The sequence below is a fragment of the Gavia stellata genome, unplaced genomic scaffold (genome assembly GCF_030936135.1).
Source record: "Gavia stellata isolate bGavSte3 unplaced genomic scaffold, bGavSte3.hap2 HAP2_SCAFFOLD_34, whole genome shotgun sequence".
NCBI classification, from domain to species: Eukaryota; Metazoa; Chordata; class Aves; order Gaviiformes; family Gaviidae; genus Gavia; species Gavia stellata.
In genome coordinates, this window is record NW_026776320.1 from 1,217,392 (window position 1) to 1,233,756 (window position 16,365).

Sequence of the window (16,365 nt, forward strand, 5' to 3'; positions counted from 1 at the left end):
CTTTTGCCTTGTTGGTGCAACAAGGGAAAGCTTCTGGCCAACCTGAGAAAGTGTCTAACATTACTAAAAGATACCGGTACCCATTTTGCCGCGGTAATTCGGAAAAATCTATTTGCCAATAGTCTCCTGGACTGTTTCCTCGCTTTGTCACCCTTGGTAAAGGTCTTCAGGGTAGGTGAGGATTATTCTTCAGGCATAACTCACATTTCTTCACTATGCTCTTAATTATTCCAGTCATTCGAACACTTAGCACTTGTGTTTTTAGTGCTTCCACCATGGTTTCTATTCCCCAGTGAGTTTCTTGGTGTTGTCTATTGGGTATTTCACGCACGATTTCTTGTGTAACTATTACTTGGTGCGAAGGGTTCACCCACCATCCTTCTTGATTTTTGTTTGCTTTCAGTAGGTTAGCCAATTGATTGTCTTCTGGTGTATATTGCGGACTCTTAGGTCCCAACCTCTGAACCTTTTCTGGCCAAACTAGCAATATTTGACCTTCAGCTGCTTCTCTCGCAGCTCTGTCTGCCTTGCGGTCCCCTACATGCGTTGGGCTATTTCCAGTTTGATGTGCCTTGCAATGCATAATTGCCACTAATCGGGGTAGATGAATTGCTTGTAATAGTTGTTGGATCCTTGGCCTGTATTTGACTGGGGATCCCTGCGATGTTAGAAGTCCCCTTTCTTTCCAAATGGCTCCGTGAGCATGCACCACTCCAAAGGCAAATTTTGAATCTGTCCATATATTAACAGTTTTACCTTTTGACAGTTCTAATGCTCTCAGTAAGGCTATGAGTTCTGCTTTCTGGGCTGAAGTGTTAGATGGCAGAGCTTTGGCCTCAATGACTTCCTTACCACTTATTACTGCATAACCTGATTTTCGTGTTCCATTCCGCATAAAGCTGCTACCATCTATGAACGGGTCCCAGTCCGCATTTTCTATTGGTAGGTCTTTCAGGTCTGGTCTGCTGGACTACGTCTGTTCTACCGTTTGCAGACAGTCGTGTGCTAATTCTTCTCCACCAGCATCAGTAGTTAGGAAGGTCGCTGGATTCAGGATCGTGGTTACTTTCAGCTCCACATCGTCTTGTTCCAGAAGAGCGGCTTGATATTTCAGCATCCGGCTTGGTGACAACCAGTGTCCTCCTTTTTGTTCCAGCACTGCTGTAACTGCATGGGGTACCAATACAGTTAATTTTTGCCCGAGCGTCAATTTTCAGGCCTCTTGGATCAGTAATACTGTAGCCGCCGCTGCTTGGAGACATGCTGGCCATCCTTTGCTAACATTGTCTAGTTGTTTTGAAAAATCTCCCACGGATCTTCTCCATGATCCCAGCTTCTGGGCCAATACCCCTGAGGCAATATGCAGTCTTTCATGCACAGATAATTCAAATGGTTTTTCCAAATTCGGAAGGCCTAGGGCTGGAGCATTCATTAAGGCCTGTTTCAATTTTGTGAATGCTTCTCTGCACTCCTGAGTCCAGACAAGGAGATTTCCTCCCCTAGTACAGCTTCCTATAGGGGTTTGGCAGTGAGTCCAAAATTTATTATCCACAGGCGACACCATGCGTCCATTCCGGGAAATGCTCTGAGCTCTTGTTTCGATGTAGGTTCGGGCATCTGGCAAACAGCCTCTTTTCTTTCAATTCCAAGACTACGCTGGCCCTGGGAAATTGTGTACCCCAAATATATTACCTCCTGTTGGGCGATCTGTGCCTTTTTCCGGGATACTTTGTACCCTGCCAACCTAAAAAGTTTAGGAGATCTATGGTAATTTGTATGGAATCTTCCTTGTTACTTGCTGCTAGCAGTGTGTCATCTCCATATTGCAGTAAGGTGATCTTTTTATGCATCTTTTGCCAGTCTTCTAATTCTTTGGCTAATTGATTTCCAAGGATCATAGGACTATTCTTAAATCCTTGTGGTAATACTGTCCAGCACAAGTGAGTTTTTCTACCAGTCTTAGGGCTTTCCTACTCAAAAGCAAACGGTTCCTGACTCTCAGATGCTAACGGCAGGGGTGTTGTGTTCTGACTGACATTCTGTTAGTAATCCAAAATTTACAAATTGTTCTATTAATGGTTCTAAGCCTTTTCTTGCTTCTAATTTAATTGGATACTGTTTTTGTCTTACCGGTCTGGCGCCTGGTTTCAACTGAACAATTACTGGTTCTGCCGCTCGGGATCGTCCTGGTGTTCCTGAAGGCCATACTAGAGGGGTTACAGCATTTTCAACTTCTTCTGGTATTTCCTGTAACTCGGCTTCCTTCTGTAACATAAAAAGTTGCGGGTCCAAAGCTTTATTTTCAGGAATATGGATTTGGATTTTTCCTTTTGAAAAAGTAATTTGTGCATTCAATTTACTTAATATGTCTTGTCCTAATAGCGGCACAGGGCAATTAGGAATATAAAGAAATTGATGGGTTAACACCCTTTTGCCAATTCCAAACTTCAAAGGCCGGAAAAATGGCCTATTTTCTTTCCGCTCTGTGGCACCAATAATTGATGTGCTTTGATTACTCAAATTAGCCTTGCCTGTATTCAATACTGAGTAAGTGGCCCCCATACCTACTAAAAATTTTACTTTTTCATTCCTCAACTTTACTATAACCAGGGGTTCTGTTGGGGAGGGTTTCTGAATCTTCCCCCGGTCTCCCTCAGTCTGACTCTAATGTCATCATGTTAACAGCCTGACTTGGCATTTCCTCCAGGCCTTGTCCTCTTAACTGTGGACGCTCCCTTTTCCAGTGTCCTTTCTGCTTACAGAAAGCACACTGATCTTTCTCCAAGGATATTCCGGCCCTTTGTGCTTTACAGGGAAATCTCCTCCCCTTCTTAAATCTGTTATCACGTATTTAAGAATTATCATTAAAATCCACATTCATCACACAATCTTTACAAACTTCACTCACAGCAACAAAAAGAATTCCCCACGCCAAAATCAAACCCACAATTACAACAACAGAAATCCACATTCATCCCACTCTCTAACATTGTCCAGTCCATGCTTTGCCCATTGCCTCTCCCAATTACTATCCTTATCTCAAATTCCTCCTCCTGTTGCTCTTCTTCCCATTTCTCTTTATATTTCTTGCATCGCCTGCCGATGCTACATGCTGAACAACAACGCTTAGGTGTTTTCTTATTTTCTGCCTCTAGCGCCAATACAGCACTTTCACCTTCCATCAAGCCACGCTCCCTACGTATATCATAATTATTCCGCAACGCAAAGAACAAATTCACATATGGTATCTCATGCCATTTTCCTTCGCATCTACAGAACAGCATTAATTGCAACACAGTATTGTAGCTTATACTTCCATTCTTAGGCCATTTCTCCTGATCATCCAGAGTATACAAGGGCCACCAATGACTGCAATATTCTACCAGCTTTTTCTGAGCAAGGGATCACCCCCCAACTTGCTCCAGTGGTTTAGTATACACCCTAGAGGAGAGCGCTTAAGAATTCCCCCTTCAGTAGACTGTCCATCGCCCACTGTATAAAATTACCACGTACGTGTGCCCAAGCCAAACCAAAATCCAGACTCCGGGCGTCCCCGTAGTAGTGTACGGATTACACAGTCGTGCACTGCCAATACCAATAGCTCAACAACGCGTACTTAATTCAGATATGACTTCCTTGCAGGCAACCAATATCAATACCAATCCAATATCAATACCAATCCCAATACTAATGCCAATACCAATGATGTCGTTAGTCTCCCAGAGATTCTTCTCCAGCCTATGTTGGCCGTGCATTGGTTTACGTGCCTCCCCCCTACCCCCCCCACCCTACCCCCCCCCAGTATAGACTCTGCAGGTGTGTTCTCTTCTCCAGCCTATGTTGGCCGTGCACTGGTTTACGTGCCTCCCCAGAGAGCTGTCGCAGAAACTCACCTGACCAGGGAATCGGAGGGCCTCCCCGAAAATACTCCGGTGCGTGCTGGAAAATCGTAGCGAAGAAAACTCTCCAAACCAAATGATAGTTTAGAAAGCCGACCTTGGTTTATTGCAGTGCCTAACATGCACACTGGCTTAAAACCATGGCAGGTATTTAAAACAGTTAACAAAGTTAGTTACGCCTACTGGTGCTACCCCTAAATTAACTATTGGTTAGTACCTTTCTTACTTCATCTTAAAGATACAGTTCTCTTTTAATTCAATACGCATGCTGAGAGTAGGGGGCTTATTTGGGTTGGGGGTGTTTTCTAGCTAGGAGGTGTGGTTTTCACATTACAATGAGATTATAATGAGGCAGGTTAACTTTAGGGCACTATTTTGGCAGTCCATTCTATTTTTCTAAGATTCGTCCTTGCGTTAATCGTTATTGCTAGTTAGTGGAGAGTTAGTGGAGACAGTCTTTATCTTTAATATGTCTAAGTGCCAGGTGCATTTGTTATGAAGTATCTTCTTTCCATTCTTTCCATTCTTTTCCACTTGTTTGTGACCTTGTGTTTTGAGATGTTCTGTAACACTGTGGCAGTACCTTGCTGCCTGAACTTCATCCAGAGCCTGCCCATCTTCTTGTGCATTGTCTCCAGGCAATCCCAGCCTCAGTTACTGCCCTGCTAACCTCTATGTCAGACATTCCCCTTGAAATGGGATTACCTTCTTGAGGCTTGTCAATTTTCTTCTGCATTTACAGAAAGAGAGCTGGCTGGATTAAATGGTTTCATAGTATTAAGGAAAAGGAAAACCTAGGAAGCATTACACTTGTTGGGGCCAAGGACTTTGTTTTAAAAAGCAGTGGGGAAAAAACCATTTACTCTTTTTGGGTTTCATGGCTGTACGGCTAATGTCAGGGTCTCCAAAATGTAGGCATTTGAAATCTTGTCTTGATTCAGAGCAGGAGTAGAGAAACAGTTCAGGGTTTGGAAGTGAGATGTAAACTAAGCAAAAAGTGAGGAAACAAAACAGATTCCCAGCATGGGGATAAAAAGGGAGAAAGGAAACCCAGGGCTGTGCCTTGAGGTCTGTGCTACCAGAAGGATCAATGTTCTCCCCTGCAATGTGGGATTGCATTGCTCAGAGGAAGGCCGGGGAAACATGGCTGAAAGGGGCCAACTTTATTGTCCTTCTTTTTTCAGAAGAAAACAAGTATGAACGCTGCTTGGACAAAGAGGATTATGGGCTGCCTGTTTGGGACTTCATGATTGGCACTTCATGAGGTTGCAGTTAGGTAAGTGATCTCACTGCAGTTATTCAGGAGGAAAAGTTTTGATAGCATCTAAAATGAATGAGTGTTGCAGTTGTATTCCTTTCTTTAACCGAGTGCTGGAGTTTTTCCTTTATGGGTTGAAGTGGGGGTAGTGGATGCTCCCATCTGCATCCCTGTGGTGGTGTAAGCTGTCTGCGCCAGCACTTCCCTGCTCTCCCTGGATCCTCATTGCAGCTCTGGTCGTAGCCTTTGCTGTGGCTCTGTCCTCTGCAAGACGCCAGACATGTCCAGTTATTCTGTGGGTTTGGTCTGGTGAGTGCAGCACTGGTGACAGGAAAGCTATGTTTCTGATGTGCCTGTTTCAACCCCCCGCCCAGGGGCTCTGGTGTTGGTGTTCAGAAGCTAGACAGTGCCTGTGCTGTCAGGTCTCATCTCAGAGCCTGCAGCAGGGCTTTTGGGGATGCCGGCTGATAGTGCTCTGTGTCCCTCTAGCACTGCAGCAAAGGAGAGGTTACTAATGCAACATGGCTGCCTGTTGCCCTTGGCTGTATGCTCATTTGTTTCTGCAGGAGGGTAAGAGCTATGTAAACAACGCTTCTCAGGGGATGGGGGGAAGGATTTGGAGCCCTGTAGAGCAGCTCCCTGCATGGCTTAACTGTTACCTGTGCCTCTAAGGAGACCAGGGCCAAGAGCCTGCTTTGGTCAGACCCTGCTAGGGTGGAGAAGGGTGGCTTGTCTGAAGTGCTGAGGTGGGTGGCTTGCTTCTGCGCTGGGCTGTGTGCAAGTGTGATCCTCCCCTCTCCGTTTTCTTGGGACTAGCTGCAGTCTGTGCTGCTTGAAACGTGTCCTTTGAGCCAGAAACACAGGCAGCCAACTGAGAGCCACGTGTGAATCGGGAATGGTGGCTCCAAGCTGAACCTAATGGTGGGAGTTGGATATTGTGAAGGAAAACAGAGGCGAGCTCATGGGGCAGAGAGGGTGTTGGCAAGGGAAGAGGGCCTTGTTGGTCCCTGTGGGGTTGTATGTACAGCCCCAGGAATGGAGAAGGAGCGGCGATGTAAACCCTGGAGCTCCTCTGAGTTCATGGTCCTGAGCTACCGTGGTGGTGTGAATTTCAGCTTCTGGGCTCTCTTTTTGAAAGTGTGGGTCTCCCCTGGGGAAGATGGCTGATGCTTCATTTTGTGGCTAGCTTGCAAGTGTTCTTGGAACTGATAAGCCCTGTCCTGAGGAAGAAGCCTGGAAGAGACATGGTCTTCCCTGTCTCAGCTACACCTGTGCATCTGGCAGCAAGCTCTGTGAGAGGGATGGTCTGTCTTATGACTTTCCACCTGCAAGCATGGTGAAGCCCAGGACTGGGTCAGAAAGCGGTGGCTGCAGTCTTCTACATCCTGCAGGGCATCCTGAACCGTGTGTGTAGGTTTGCAAAGTACGTACACCCATGTTGATTTTAATTTCAGGTCTGTTGCTGTTTAAAAATGGCAGCTGGGCAGGGCTGCCTGGTGTCTGTATCCACCAAGAGCCATGGTTATGGTGAAGAAGCTACTGGACAAGCTGGCTGTGGCCTCCCCCTGCTCAGCTGCCAGCACTCTGGCTGGTAGTGTACACCTGCAGCGACACCTCCCCACTGTGCTCTCTGGGAATGCAGTGTATTCCTACCCCTCAAAGTCCCCGTTAGCTCGAAAAAGTAATAATCTGCAGTGTTCACCTTCTGTGCCATCAGAAATGAAGCAGCTTTGGCAGAACGTGTGTGTTTTGCAAAACGCCGGAGTGCACTGAGGGCTTTGTGTGCAAAAGCCGAGAGAATCCAAGAAAGCTGCTTTTTGCAGAGGGCACCAGTCCCCTTCAGCTTGCTCACCAGGGTCTCCGTGGCTCCCCTTTCATGGGGCTGCATCAGCTATTCTGTGCTGCCTGCCAGGATTTCGTCTGGGTGTTTAAGGCCCTGGCAAAGGGAGTTGACCTCCCTCGGGGCTGGGAGCAGGTTTTGCAAGGGTTACCCAGGCTTTCCCTGTAGTGATGGGTGCTGCAGGGAGGCTGAAGAGCCTGGCTGAGCGCAGGGATAGAGCTGGGGCCCTCTGGGTGCTGCGCTTCTGTAGCCTGGGTGGCTCAAATTAGCTCCTGCAGAGTGTCTTGGTGTGGTCTTCCCAAGTGGTGACCTCTTCAGGGCTGTCATTTGGAATTTCCAGTGATAAACCGTGTTGCTGTGTGTGCTGGTGTAGTTGCCCTCCAGGTGATGGGCTTGGGTCTGTCCAGCCCAGGGTCTGGCAAGAGCGGATGGAGATTTGCTGGGAGTTGAAATAAGGGAGTTAATGTATGAGAGTTGGGATGTGGGAAGAGGAGCCAAGGAGAAAAAGGCTTTGGAGTGAAGGCATGCGCATAAAAAAATGTCAGCATATGTTTCTCCCTGTCCGGCATGTTTGAGCTCCCCCGTCCCAGGCTTCTCTTTACTGTGAGTTCTGCTTTACTTTGGATTGAACCTGTCTAGGAAAAAAAACCCGCCTAAACTTTGTGCAAGTTCTGTAAGATCTCGCTGGGTCTTCATCTAGATGAGAAAGTACAATGAAATAGCCAGGCTATGGGATCCATATCCCAATGTCCACCTGGTAGAGTGGGGGTGAATAAGCTGGCCTCTGCTGCTGTGAGGCGGATGGAAGGAAAGCAGTGGCTGGGAAGAACTGCAGGTCACATCTTGCCCCGGTTACCTGACCTCGGAGCCCTGCGTTTCCCTCTGTCAGTTAATGACCGGCTCGTCTCTGTGGCAGTGTAGGGAACATAAGGCAAAAATGAGTTGACGCATGGTGGGAGGAGGATGAGCCCAGGTTGTGCTCATGCTGAAGGCACCGGAGGGTGATGTGCTGCATACCAGGGGTGACACTTTATTGCGTGCATTTGTATTTTGTCGCTCAGTCCTTGGAAGAGACTGTACGCTGAGAAGCAGACGTTGCGCTACGTGCCTGTCCTGTGGCACTGGGTGAGCCCTGCCTGAAGGCTTGCTGTTCCCCAGGAGCAGAATGCACGTGCCCCCAGGTGAAGTGCGTTAACGGCTGTGGGACTTCTCAGGTCTAGTTGTTTAGGCAGGAGCCTTTTTGTTGGAGAGGAAGTGTGGGGAAGAGGAACAGGTGACCTGTTCTTTTAGATAATGATTTCACACTTTGCAGTCCTGTGGCATTTGCCCAAGGCTCAGAGTTTGAAGTGTCCTGGATGGCTTCTTAATGAAATACCAGTGATGCTGACTGTGAAGCGGGAATTAACCTCCAGATATCTGCTTTGGAAGTGCTCTTGTTTGCCATCGTAGGCAACTTGAGTTTTCCACCATGATGGAAACAGCCGGTTCTGTTTTCCTAGTCGCAGAAGCATCTCTGGCCTTGAAATGGGCATGAGGGATTTGAGGAGAACTCTGCAAGCCCTGAGCTCCCTTCAGCCCTGTGTCAGACCCTGCACAAGAGTGCTGGGCAGAGGCACTCGGGTGAAATGCATCCGTTTGAGTGGACCAGTGGTGTGCCCCGTGATGGAGCTCAGAGCCCATCTGGAGCTCCTCAGTGAGGGAGTGAGGGGGAGCCTGGCTTCAGCGAAGAGTGTAGAGCTGTGTCTGTTGGGCTGTGCTTGTCGGGGTGTACTTATTACAGCGCTTCCCTGAGAAATGACAAGGTTGGCTGTGCCGGTTTGTGCATCGGTGTCACCTGTGCCGAGCGCCCCGCCACAGGCAGACTGGGAGGCGCGAGGTGGCAGCCGAGCAGGTGAGCCGGTTGGACTGGGGTGCGAGTTATCACCCAGTGAGCAGGAGAGGAGCAGATAGTCCCTTTTGAGGGCAGTGCTGACACCTCTATGGGGTGTGTGTGAGTTGATTTTTAGGCTCTATTGGCACACGGGCTGTGTCCAGGTGACGTGTGGCTCTTTTCATGATCAGTGCTGCGTGCTAGCTTGCTTGCTTTTCCCCATGGGATGCAGATGTGACTGCACCGGGGCTGCGGGTTAAATGTGGAGGGGGATGGAGGCTGCCTGCCTCGCCGCTGCTGGTCTTGCCCCCCTCGTCTCGCACGTGGGCTTTCGGATGTTTTGGCCTTAAATCTTTTTGTGGCCCAGTCTGTAAATGAGGCACAAGACGATTTATTCTTGCTCTGTCTATAAAATACCGTGAAGGCTTGTGATGCAAAACGCAACAAATGGCCTAGCTCGAAGCGACTGCACAGCCAACTCACCCTAACTATCCTTTCCTTGCCTTCTAAATCCATAGGTGATTTCCTGAGAAGCAATTCCTGTCTACGTCGAGGGAAAATCCAAAGGCTAGACTACTCCAGGAGGGTGCAGCTTGCTCCTAACAGGTTGTCCAGCCTTGCCCCCTGACTGAAGGGTGGGAAATAACTCGGTGAAGCCAAAGTCTGCTCTGTAGCACCTCGGGGTTACAGCCAGTGCTGTAGTGTTACAGTAGTAATCCAGTCAATAGGGAATATTTGCTATTCTGGCGGCCAGTAACATATGTGTGCTGGACCATTGGGTACGAGGCTGGAGCCTGCCAAAGTGAGGCCGTGGGGTGGTGGTCCTGCCTCTGCTTACCTGTCTGCTGTTTAGCACCTTTGAATTCAATTAATGTTGATGTTTTTCCAGAGCTTGAAACTCCTTTGAGATCTGGGCATGAATACGCATAAATATTTCACTCGGAAGGTTTTGAAAATTGAGATTAAAAGAGCTTGGCTTGGCTTGAGGTTCACAGGAGCTTGTCAGAGAACTCGGCTGATGCCTGACCTCTCAGGGTCCTGGCTGGTGAAGGCAGCTGGTCAGGATGTGAACATCATCAGCTCTGACCCTGCCTATGGCCACTTGCTCCTGACCTGCAGACCGATTCGTAGTCCTTTGGTTTCTGCTTTTCCACTCCAAAGTTGCTGCCTGCATGGAAGATGCGATGCATTGTGAACCAGAATGAAATGTGGTCGAGCTGCCAGGAAAAGAGTAAATAAAAAGGGAGAGCTGTTGCAAGTAGCAAAGCCAGGATAGCAGAGATCAGGTGCTGGGAGAGGCAGTTGGGAAAGGGAAAACAGTACTGTAAATACTTAAGGCAGGAGCCACAGTTGTGAATTATAGCATGCGGAGCTGTGGAATCTCCAGCAGACCCTTGGAAGGGAGCTTGGTCCACCTCACTGACAGCTGAGGATTGAAAGTTTATTAAAAGAAAGAAGAGGAAGGTATAACACTAGGCTCCTATTAACTATCTTGGCTGTGGTAGAGCTTTTGTAATAAATGGCAGGATGAAAAGCTGGGTATGGTGTGTTGTAGTGCAGAGTATCTGTAGAGTATCCCCACCCTTTAAGTTTGGAGGGCGATGGGTTGGTATCGGACCAGCTCAGAGGTTGGTGCTGCTGCTTCAGCACAAGTGATGTGGGGTCCCTTGAAATAAGAGCACTGGCACGTGGCATAGTGCCAGCCACAGGATCTATATAGACATGAAGCTGTGCCTTTAGGTGAAACTTCCCGTTTTTTTTCTTACCGCCCATCAAGAAATTGACTGTTTATTCTTAATTTCCTGTCTTTTTCAGCACAGCATCATCAGAGAGCAGTTTAGTTCTATTGTGATGAGGGAAGCTGTTGGACACATGCACAAAGGGATCTGGATGCTTAAGGGCCATAGCAAAGTGCTCACCTTAACTTTTTCCTGAGCGCAGCTTTTGCCAAGCTCACGGGCCCTGAAGGGCCCCTCTGTGCCTGTATTTGTGCTGCTGAGCCTTCTGAATTTTCCAGGTCCTGGCATGACTGTGTGACATCTCCACACACGTGTTGGTTGTGAGCGTTGTGCAAGGATGGAGTTCAGGGATTTCTGATAACTCCTCCCCACTCTCTTCAAAGGCTCAGTCTGGCTCAATCCAGCAAAACTAAAGAGAAAACAAATGCCCAAAGAGAAGTAATCCCCCAAACATGTCACATCGAATCATGAAGGAGAAGCTAATGGGGCAGAGCCACTTGGTTAGAGCGTGTGTATTCCGCTCTATATCATTAATTTCCTGGTGTTAAATATTTCAGCAGAAACTTGGGGACTTCCAGGACTATCCAGGTGGCTGTGATCACAAATTATTCATCAGTGGCACTTGACCAAGAAAAGTCTTTCTGAAGAAAGGCATTTCTGTAGCTCTTGCTGGTGTTTTGCATTTCAGCTGACTCCCTCCGCCTTCCTGAAAGAGATATGTCTCTCACCACGGAGCAGAGGCTGGCCAGCACTGGGGAGATGAGGCGGCCCCGGATTATCCAGCTTCTAGAGAGGAGTGAAAGCTCCCATTGAAAGGTAGCCTTTTCCTTGCTCTTTGATGTGGCATTTGAAGAGGGTGCGTGCTTGTGACAGGCTCGCCTCCAGCTTATCTGAATAACTCAGTGACTAGGTCCTGTTGTCCTTTCAAACTGCTGGTGGTGGTGGAGTTCCTTCTGCCTTCTGCTGGGGGAAAGGTAAAACATTTTTCCCCGGTGAGACATTGAAGTCCTGATATGCTTAGTAGCCAATACAGATAACCTCTGGTGAACTTGGTGGGTTTTGCTGGAATTTAGCTACCAGTGCTAAAGCCCGATACTGGGGGAAGGCTGGGGCAGGACACCAGGGTGCGATCTTGCCATTTTCCATCCTCCTGCTGAAATAGCCACATCTCGCTTTGGTGTAGCCTCTGTCAAATGCTTGGGGTCATAGGACTCCCTCAGCGGTGGCAGCATTGGCCTTCGAAGGCTGAAGGCCTATGGCAAGTATTAAAGATTTAACAAAACCAACTGCATTAATGCTGTGGGTTGGAACAATGTGTGGGACCCTTGCAGGTGTTAGAATTTGCAGGCTGCCATATATACAGGGGAATGACCCTGGGCAGAGGGGCGTGGATGTGCTCTATCTGGCTCAGTGTTTACTCAGATGTATGTTTAAAGCTGCTTTTCTTTACAGGACTGCTCAGTACAACGCGCAGTCCAAATGGGTAGATAACTGAGGTAGGCTGTTGAGTGGGAAATTGCCAGCCAGAGACCTGTAACAAATTGGTTAAGGATTGCCCTAGACAGCACGGGAGGTTGGGAATGTGTCAGACGAGTGCACAACTAACTGGCAGTGTGGCGTAGCTACTAGCTTCCGCGCGACTCTGACTTCTGTGGAGAAGCAGGAGACCTGCCCGTGTCTTTTGAGTGGGAAAAGTGCAGCTGGAACAGGGGAGGCAAAGCAGGGAGGAATTTCCTCAAAGTAATGCCTCTGCTCTGTAAGCATTTGCTGTTTGTGTATGTTTTCAGCCATGCTTCTGCAGTGGTATGAAATACAACAGCAAAACCAGAATACAAAAAAGCATCCCATTAAAGCCCATGGAAAAAGGAGATACCAAGTCCAGTCTTGTTCAAGTTGCCCAGTAATGCTGAGAAAAGAGCTAAACTTTATCACCATCCACCGTTCACCTCACTTGTCTTTTTCCTAACTAGTGTGTTACTTTCTTGTTGGCCTTACCCCCCCTGGTACTGTTCCCTTCTTACTGGTTTCTAGGCTCTATATCAAAAAATGTATTTGGGGATGTGTGGGGCTCTGTCTCAGAGTAAAGATCATCCCAAAATGGTTTCCCATGGAGTCTCACGTAAATTCTTGGGTTTCGCTTTCTCCGTGAGCGCTCGTGGCTCTTTCAGTAAATGCTCCGGCGCTGTGTGACCCCATTAGCACAGGGCTCTGCTGGAGGTAAGCGCTGCCTTGCATTTTGGAGAAGGAAACCTGTAGCAACACCTCCCAAAAGAGCTTCTTAGCTTGAGCCTGCTGAGCATGGTGCTGAGCTCAGAACACAGGTGGGTGAGCTCCTGCTTCCCTAGTGTGAGCTGGGCAGACGTACTCACCAAGAGACTGTACTTCACTGGAGATCAATATAGGAGTCTCATTCATGAATCTTTCTCCCAGTAGCTGAACCTCTCACTGCCCTCTCTTGCATCTCCAGGTCTCCTCAGTTGACCTGGAACAGAGCTTGTTTCAGCCTTTCCCATCCGAGGTGGTATTTCAGAGCTACGTCCCCTGCGAGGTCTATGAAGCGCCGCTGATTCTGAGGAACACCGACAAGGTAAGTGCTGGGAGGTGGAGGTTTAACGCTGTGCTGGAAGAGGAGAGCAGTGTAGTTCACGTGGTATACAGCATAGCAAGGTATCTGCCGCAGCACAGCATGTCAGAATAAAAAGCCTCACCACCTTTATTTTGCAAGATGGTGGAAATCTTCCCATGCTGGGGCTTCTCCCCCTGATTTTGGCCATGTGTTGGTGGTATCTAGCAGCAAGGAGCTTTTCTAGTCAGCATCCTTCCCCTCGAGAGCCCCGGACTGAGGGGAATGTTGAGGGCTGTACAGTTCTTGCCAGCCGCATGCTTGACCTCGAGCGTGTATCACGTCTTGGTGGCTCCTTGGTTAACCTTGGCTTCTGGCAGGGCATCTCTGCCTCTCACAACCTGTTTAGCTGCCTCTGTGCAGCTCAGTGTCAGAGCACAGGGGTTGTGTCTTCTCCGCTTTATGCTGGAATATGTTACAATTAGTGGTGTTAGCACTCCAGGAAGGGTGTTTTGAAGCAGCAGTGGAAACGGACTGATTTAGGAGGAGCAGTGGGAGGCCTTTAGGGGCCACTTTAGGCTCCTGCTAAGTTTAATTCAGTTCTGCCCAGGTTTTTCTAAGGCAACGTGGCTCTCTGCTTTCGCTTTGGAGAACCACAGCCCATCCACAGTAACATGCTCTTGAAGGTCTCCACCTTTGCTTGAAAAAATTGTGATTGTTTTGAGATTTCCCAAGGAAGTTGAGAAGGGAAAAGTTGAAAAATATCAGCAATTTTGTTCCACTGTAAAGAGGAAAATTGAGACCTTTTGAATTTCAGCAGGGGAAACATTTGCTGGAGTGAGGCATGTGCCAAGAGCAAGCTGGTGGGAAAAGACAGGAGCGAGGAAAGGAGCTGAGTTAGAAGGTGCTCTGGGAGAGAACATTGTACAGGCAAGGGTTTCTCTTGACATGTAACAGTAAGTGTGCTGGCAGCAGAGAAGGGTCAGAAAAAGAAAGGTGTAATTAAAGACACTCTTGTGTACTGAAGAGTAAGATGTATCCATGAGAGGAGGGCAGGATGGGAAGATGGAAGTGTGCACAAGAGCAGGTGAATTAACTCCTTCTCCAAATCTGCCTGTTGGGGGAACAAACAGGTGGACAAAAAAAAGCTGTCGGGGCATATGGCAGGTGGAAGAACAGCAAGAGAAGTCGAAGTATATTCGGAGATGACAGGTTTTGACATGGACACAGTTGAAAATGGAAGCCCCTTTGGCAAGGAAGGATGCAGGCGTGGTCCCTCAGTTACTCCTGGAGAGTGCTGCACCATCCCTGGTCTGGCGTTCAGCTCGGGGATATTGGAATAATGCAGTGTGGATGCCCATGCCCCAGGGATACCATTTGTGTGGTCCACAGTGATTCTGGGCACTCTTAGCTGTAGGTATCCTCTTTCCTGATTAAAGTGTGCCTCAGTTTCTCTTTCCCTATGGCTCATTCCCACTAAGTCTTTTGGCTTCAGCTGCTCCGTTATCCATGTGGCACTTCAAAATGTTTGTCTTTGCCAAGTAGCAGCCAACAGGCAAACAGTTAATTTGCTCTTTTCCTGCTTCCTCAAGTGGAAAGGAGCATCTGCATCAACACTTTTGCCATTCCCAGTAAAAAATCATAAACTTGTACAGCTGCACCTTGGGATTTGTATGCCCTGTAAAGGGGAGGCAATGTGTGAACTGTTGATTTTTTTTTTTTTCCCCACAATGAATTAGTTTTGAAGCTAGTAAGACTTCAACCATTGGACAGCACTGTGGTAAAAGAAAGATCAGCTCTAAGGAAAATCCTTGGCATATTTAAGTACACACAGATAGAGATGATAATGCCAAGAGAGGTTAAATCATATCCGTATGTTGTTGGCTTTTCGGAATGTCCTAGAGAAAAGCAACATGGTGCTGTGTCTCAAAGTTTTCTCACCAGTTTCCCAGATTCCTCTGAATCACACTGACTTATACTGCATGGTAGCCTGAGGTTGTCTGCTCCATCAAAATCCAGCTGACAGCAAAGTATATTCCAAAGAGAGGCTCTGTAATCATTCAAATACAGAAGCGCTTCGCCATACACTTACTGCTCTTACTTGTGTGTTATAAAATTGCTTTTCTGTCTTCAGGCTGCTCCTCGCCACCCTCACATCTTCTGGGTGGCTTTTGCTGAAGGTCTTGGCCATGTGCACTCCTCTCCCAAGGGACTTGGTGACCAAAATGTTTGTCTGCAGTGTGAAATTGGCCCTGGGAACCCGCTGCCTCAGGGCATTGCTGGGAGCAAAGGGCGTTTGGAGAGTTCAGGACTGCCTCGGCCGTGGGTTATCAGGCTCGGGTGGGTGGTGCAGAATGAATCTCCACTTTTGCCAAGCCTCATGTGGGTTCGTTGTTTCTCAGTGAAGCTGCCTGTCAGTCAAAATCACCTGTTTTAGACTTTCTGAGATGAGATTTGGTGCTCAGGGGTTGATATCCGTGTGCTAGAAAACACCTGTGTGCTGTCTCTGTGCTTGTGGCATCCCAGAGGGCAGAAACTTGCAGCAGGGTGCCTGCAGGGACTCCCGGGTGTGGGGAGGAATGCCCAGAAATCTGCCTTGCCTGCACTGGCAGCTGCCTGGCTACAATCAGCAGGCAGTGAGAGCCTCCGGAGAGCTGAGATTGGCTTTTAGTAATGAAACCACAGTGTGAGTCAGTGCTGGTCATGTATCTCAGAAAATGCCTTTGAAGCCCATAATTGATAGGCATAGGCTGGGGGGTCGTCTGGCTTGCCATTAATTGGGTAAGTTGACTCCTCGGTCTTCTGCATCAACCTTTCCTTGTAGAGTATCATGCTTCTTCCTTGCTTCTTTACAGCCCCCTTTAAATTCTCTTAGCCATCTCCTTGTTTGTGGGGTTGTCCCTTTGTTTTCCTATGTTCCTCCTTTTGCTCCTCAGCTTGCTTTTATTCCCAGTAAGGCCACAATGTCTGTGGTCTCCTTCTCTTGTTGGTCTGCCTGCACAACTCTGTAGCACTGCAGCTTGATTGCCCCGCTCAAACCAGGTAGGTTAGAAGTTAATTTCTTCCTTGCCCCAGTATAACATGTCCTGTTTTGCCTTCAGATAATACATTCCCCCTCTAGAGGCGTGATGGCATGGATGTGCGCAGGCAGAAGCAAGCAGGTTCTATGGGCTTGTTGAATATGCGGATGACTTGA

The 16,365-nt window shown here is 48.1% G+C and overlaps 1 protein-coding gene across 1 annotated transcript in view; it reads left to right on the plus strand.

The window, feature by feature from the left end:
• The window catches only part of LOC132320849 (ATPase family AAA domain-containing protein 2-like), a 102,056-nt gene extending 85,691 nt beyond the window's left edge, over positions 1-16,365 (plus strand). Inside the window, exons 19-20 of the mRNA XM_059834473.1 lie at positions 13,074-13,193; positions 16,291-16,365. Of these exons, the coding sequence (XP_059690456.1) occupies positions 13,074-13,193; positions 16,291-16,365 (195 nt within the window). The remainder of the gene's footprint in view (positions 1-13,073; positions 13,194-16,290) is intronic.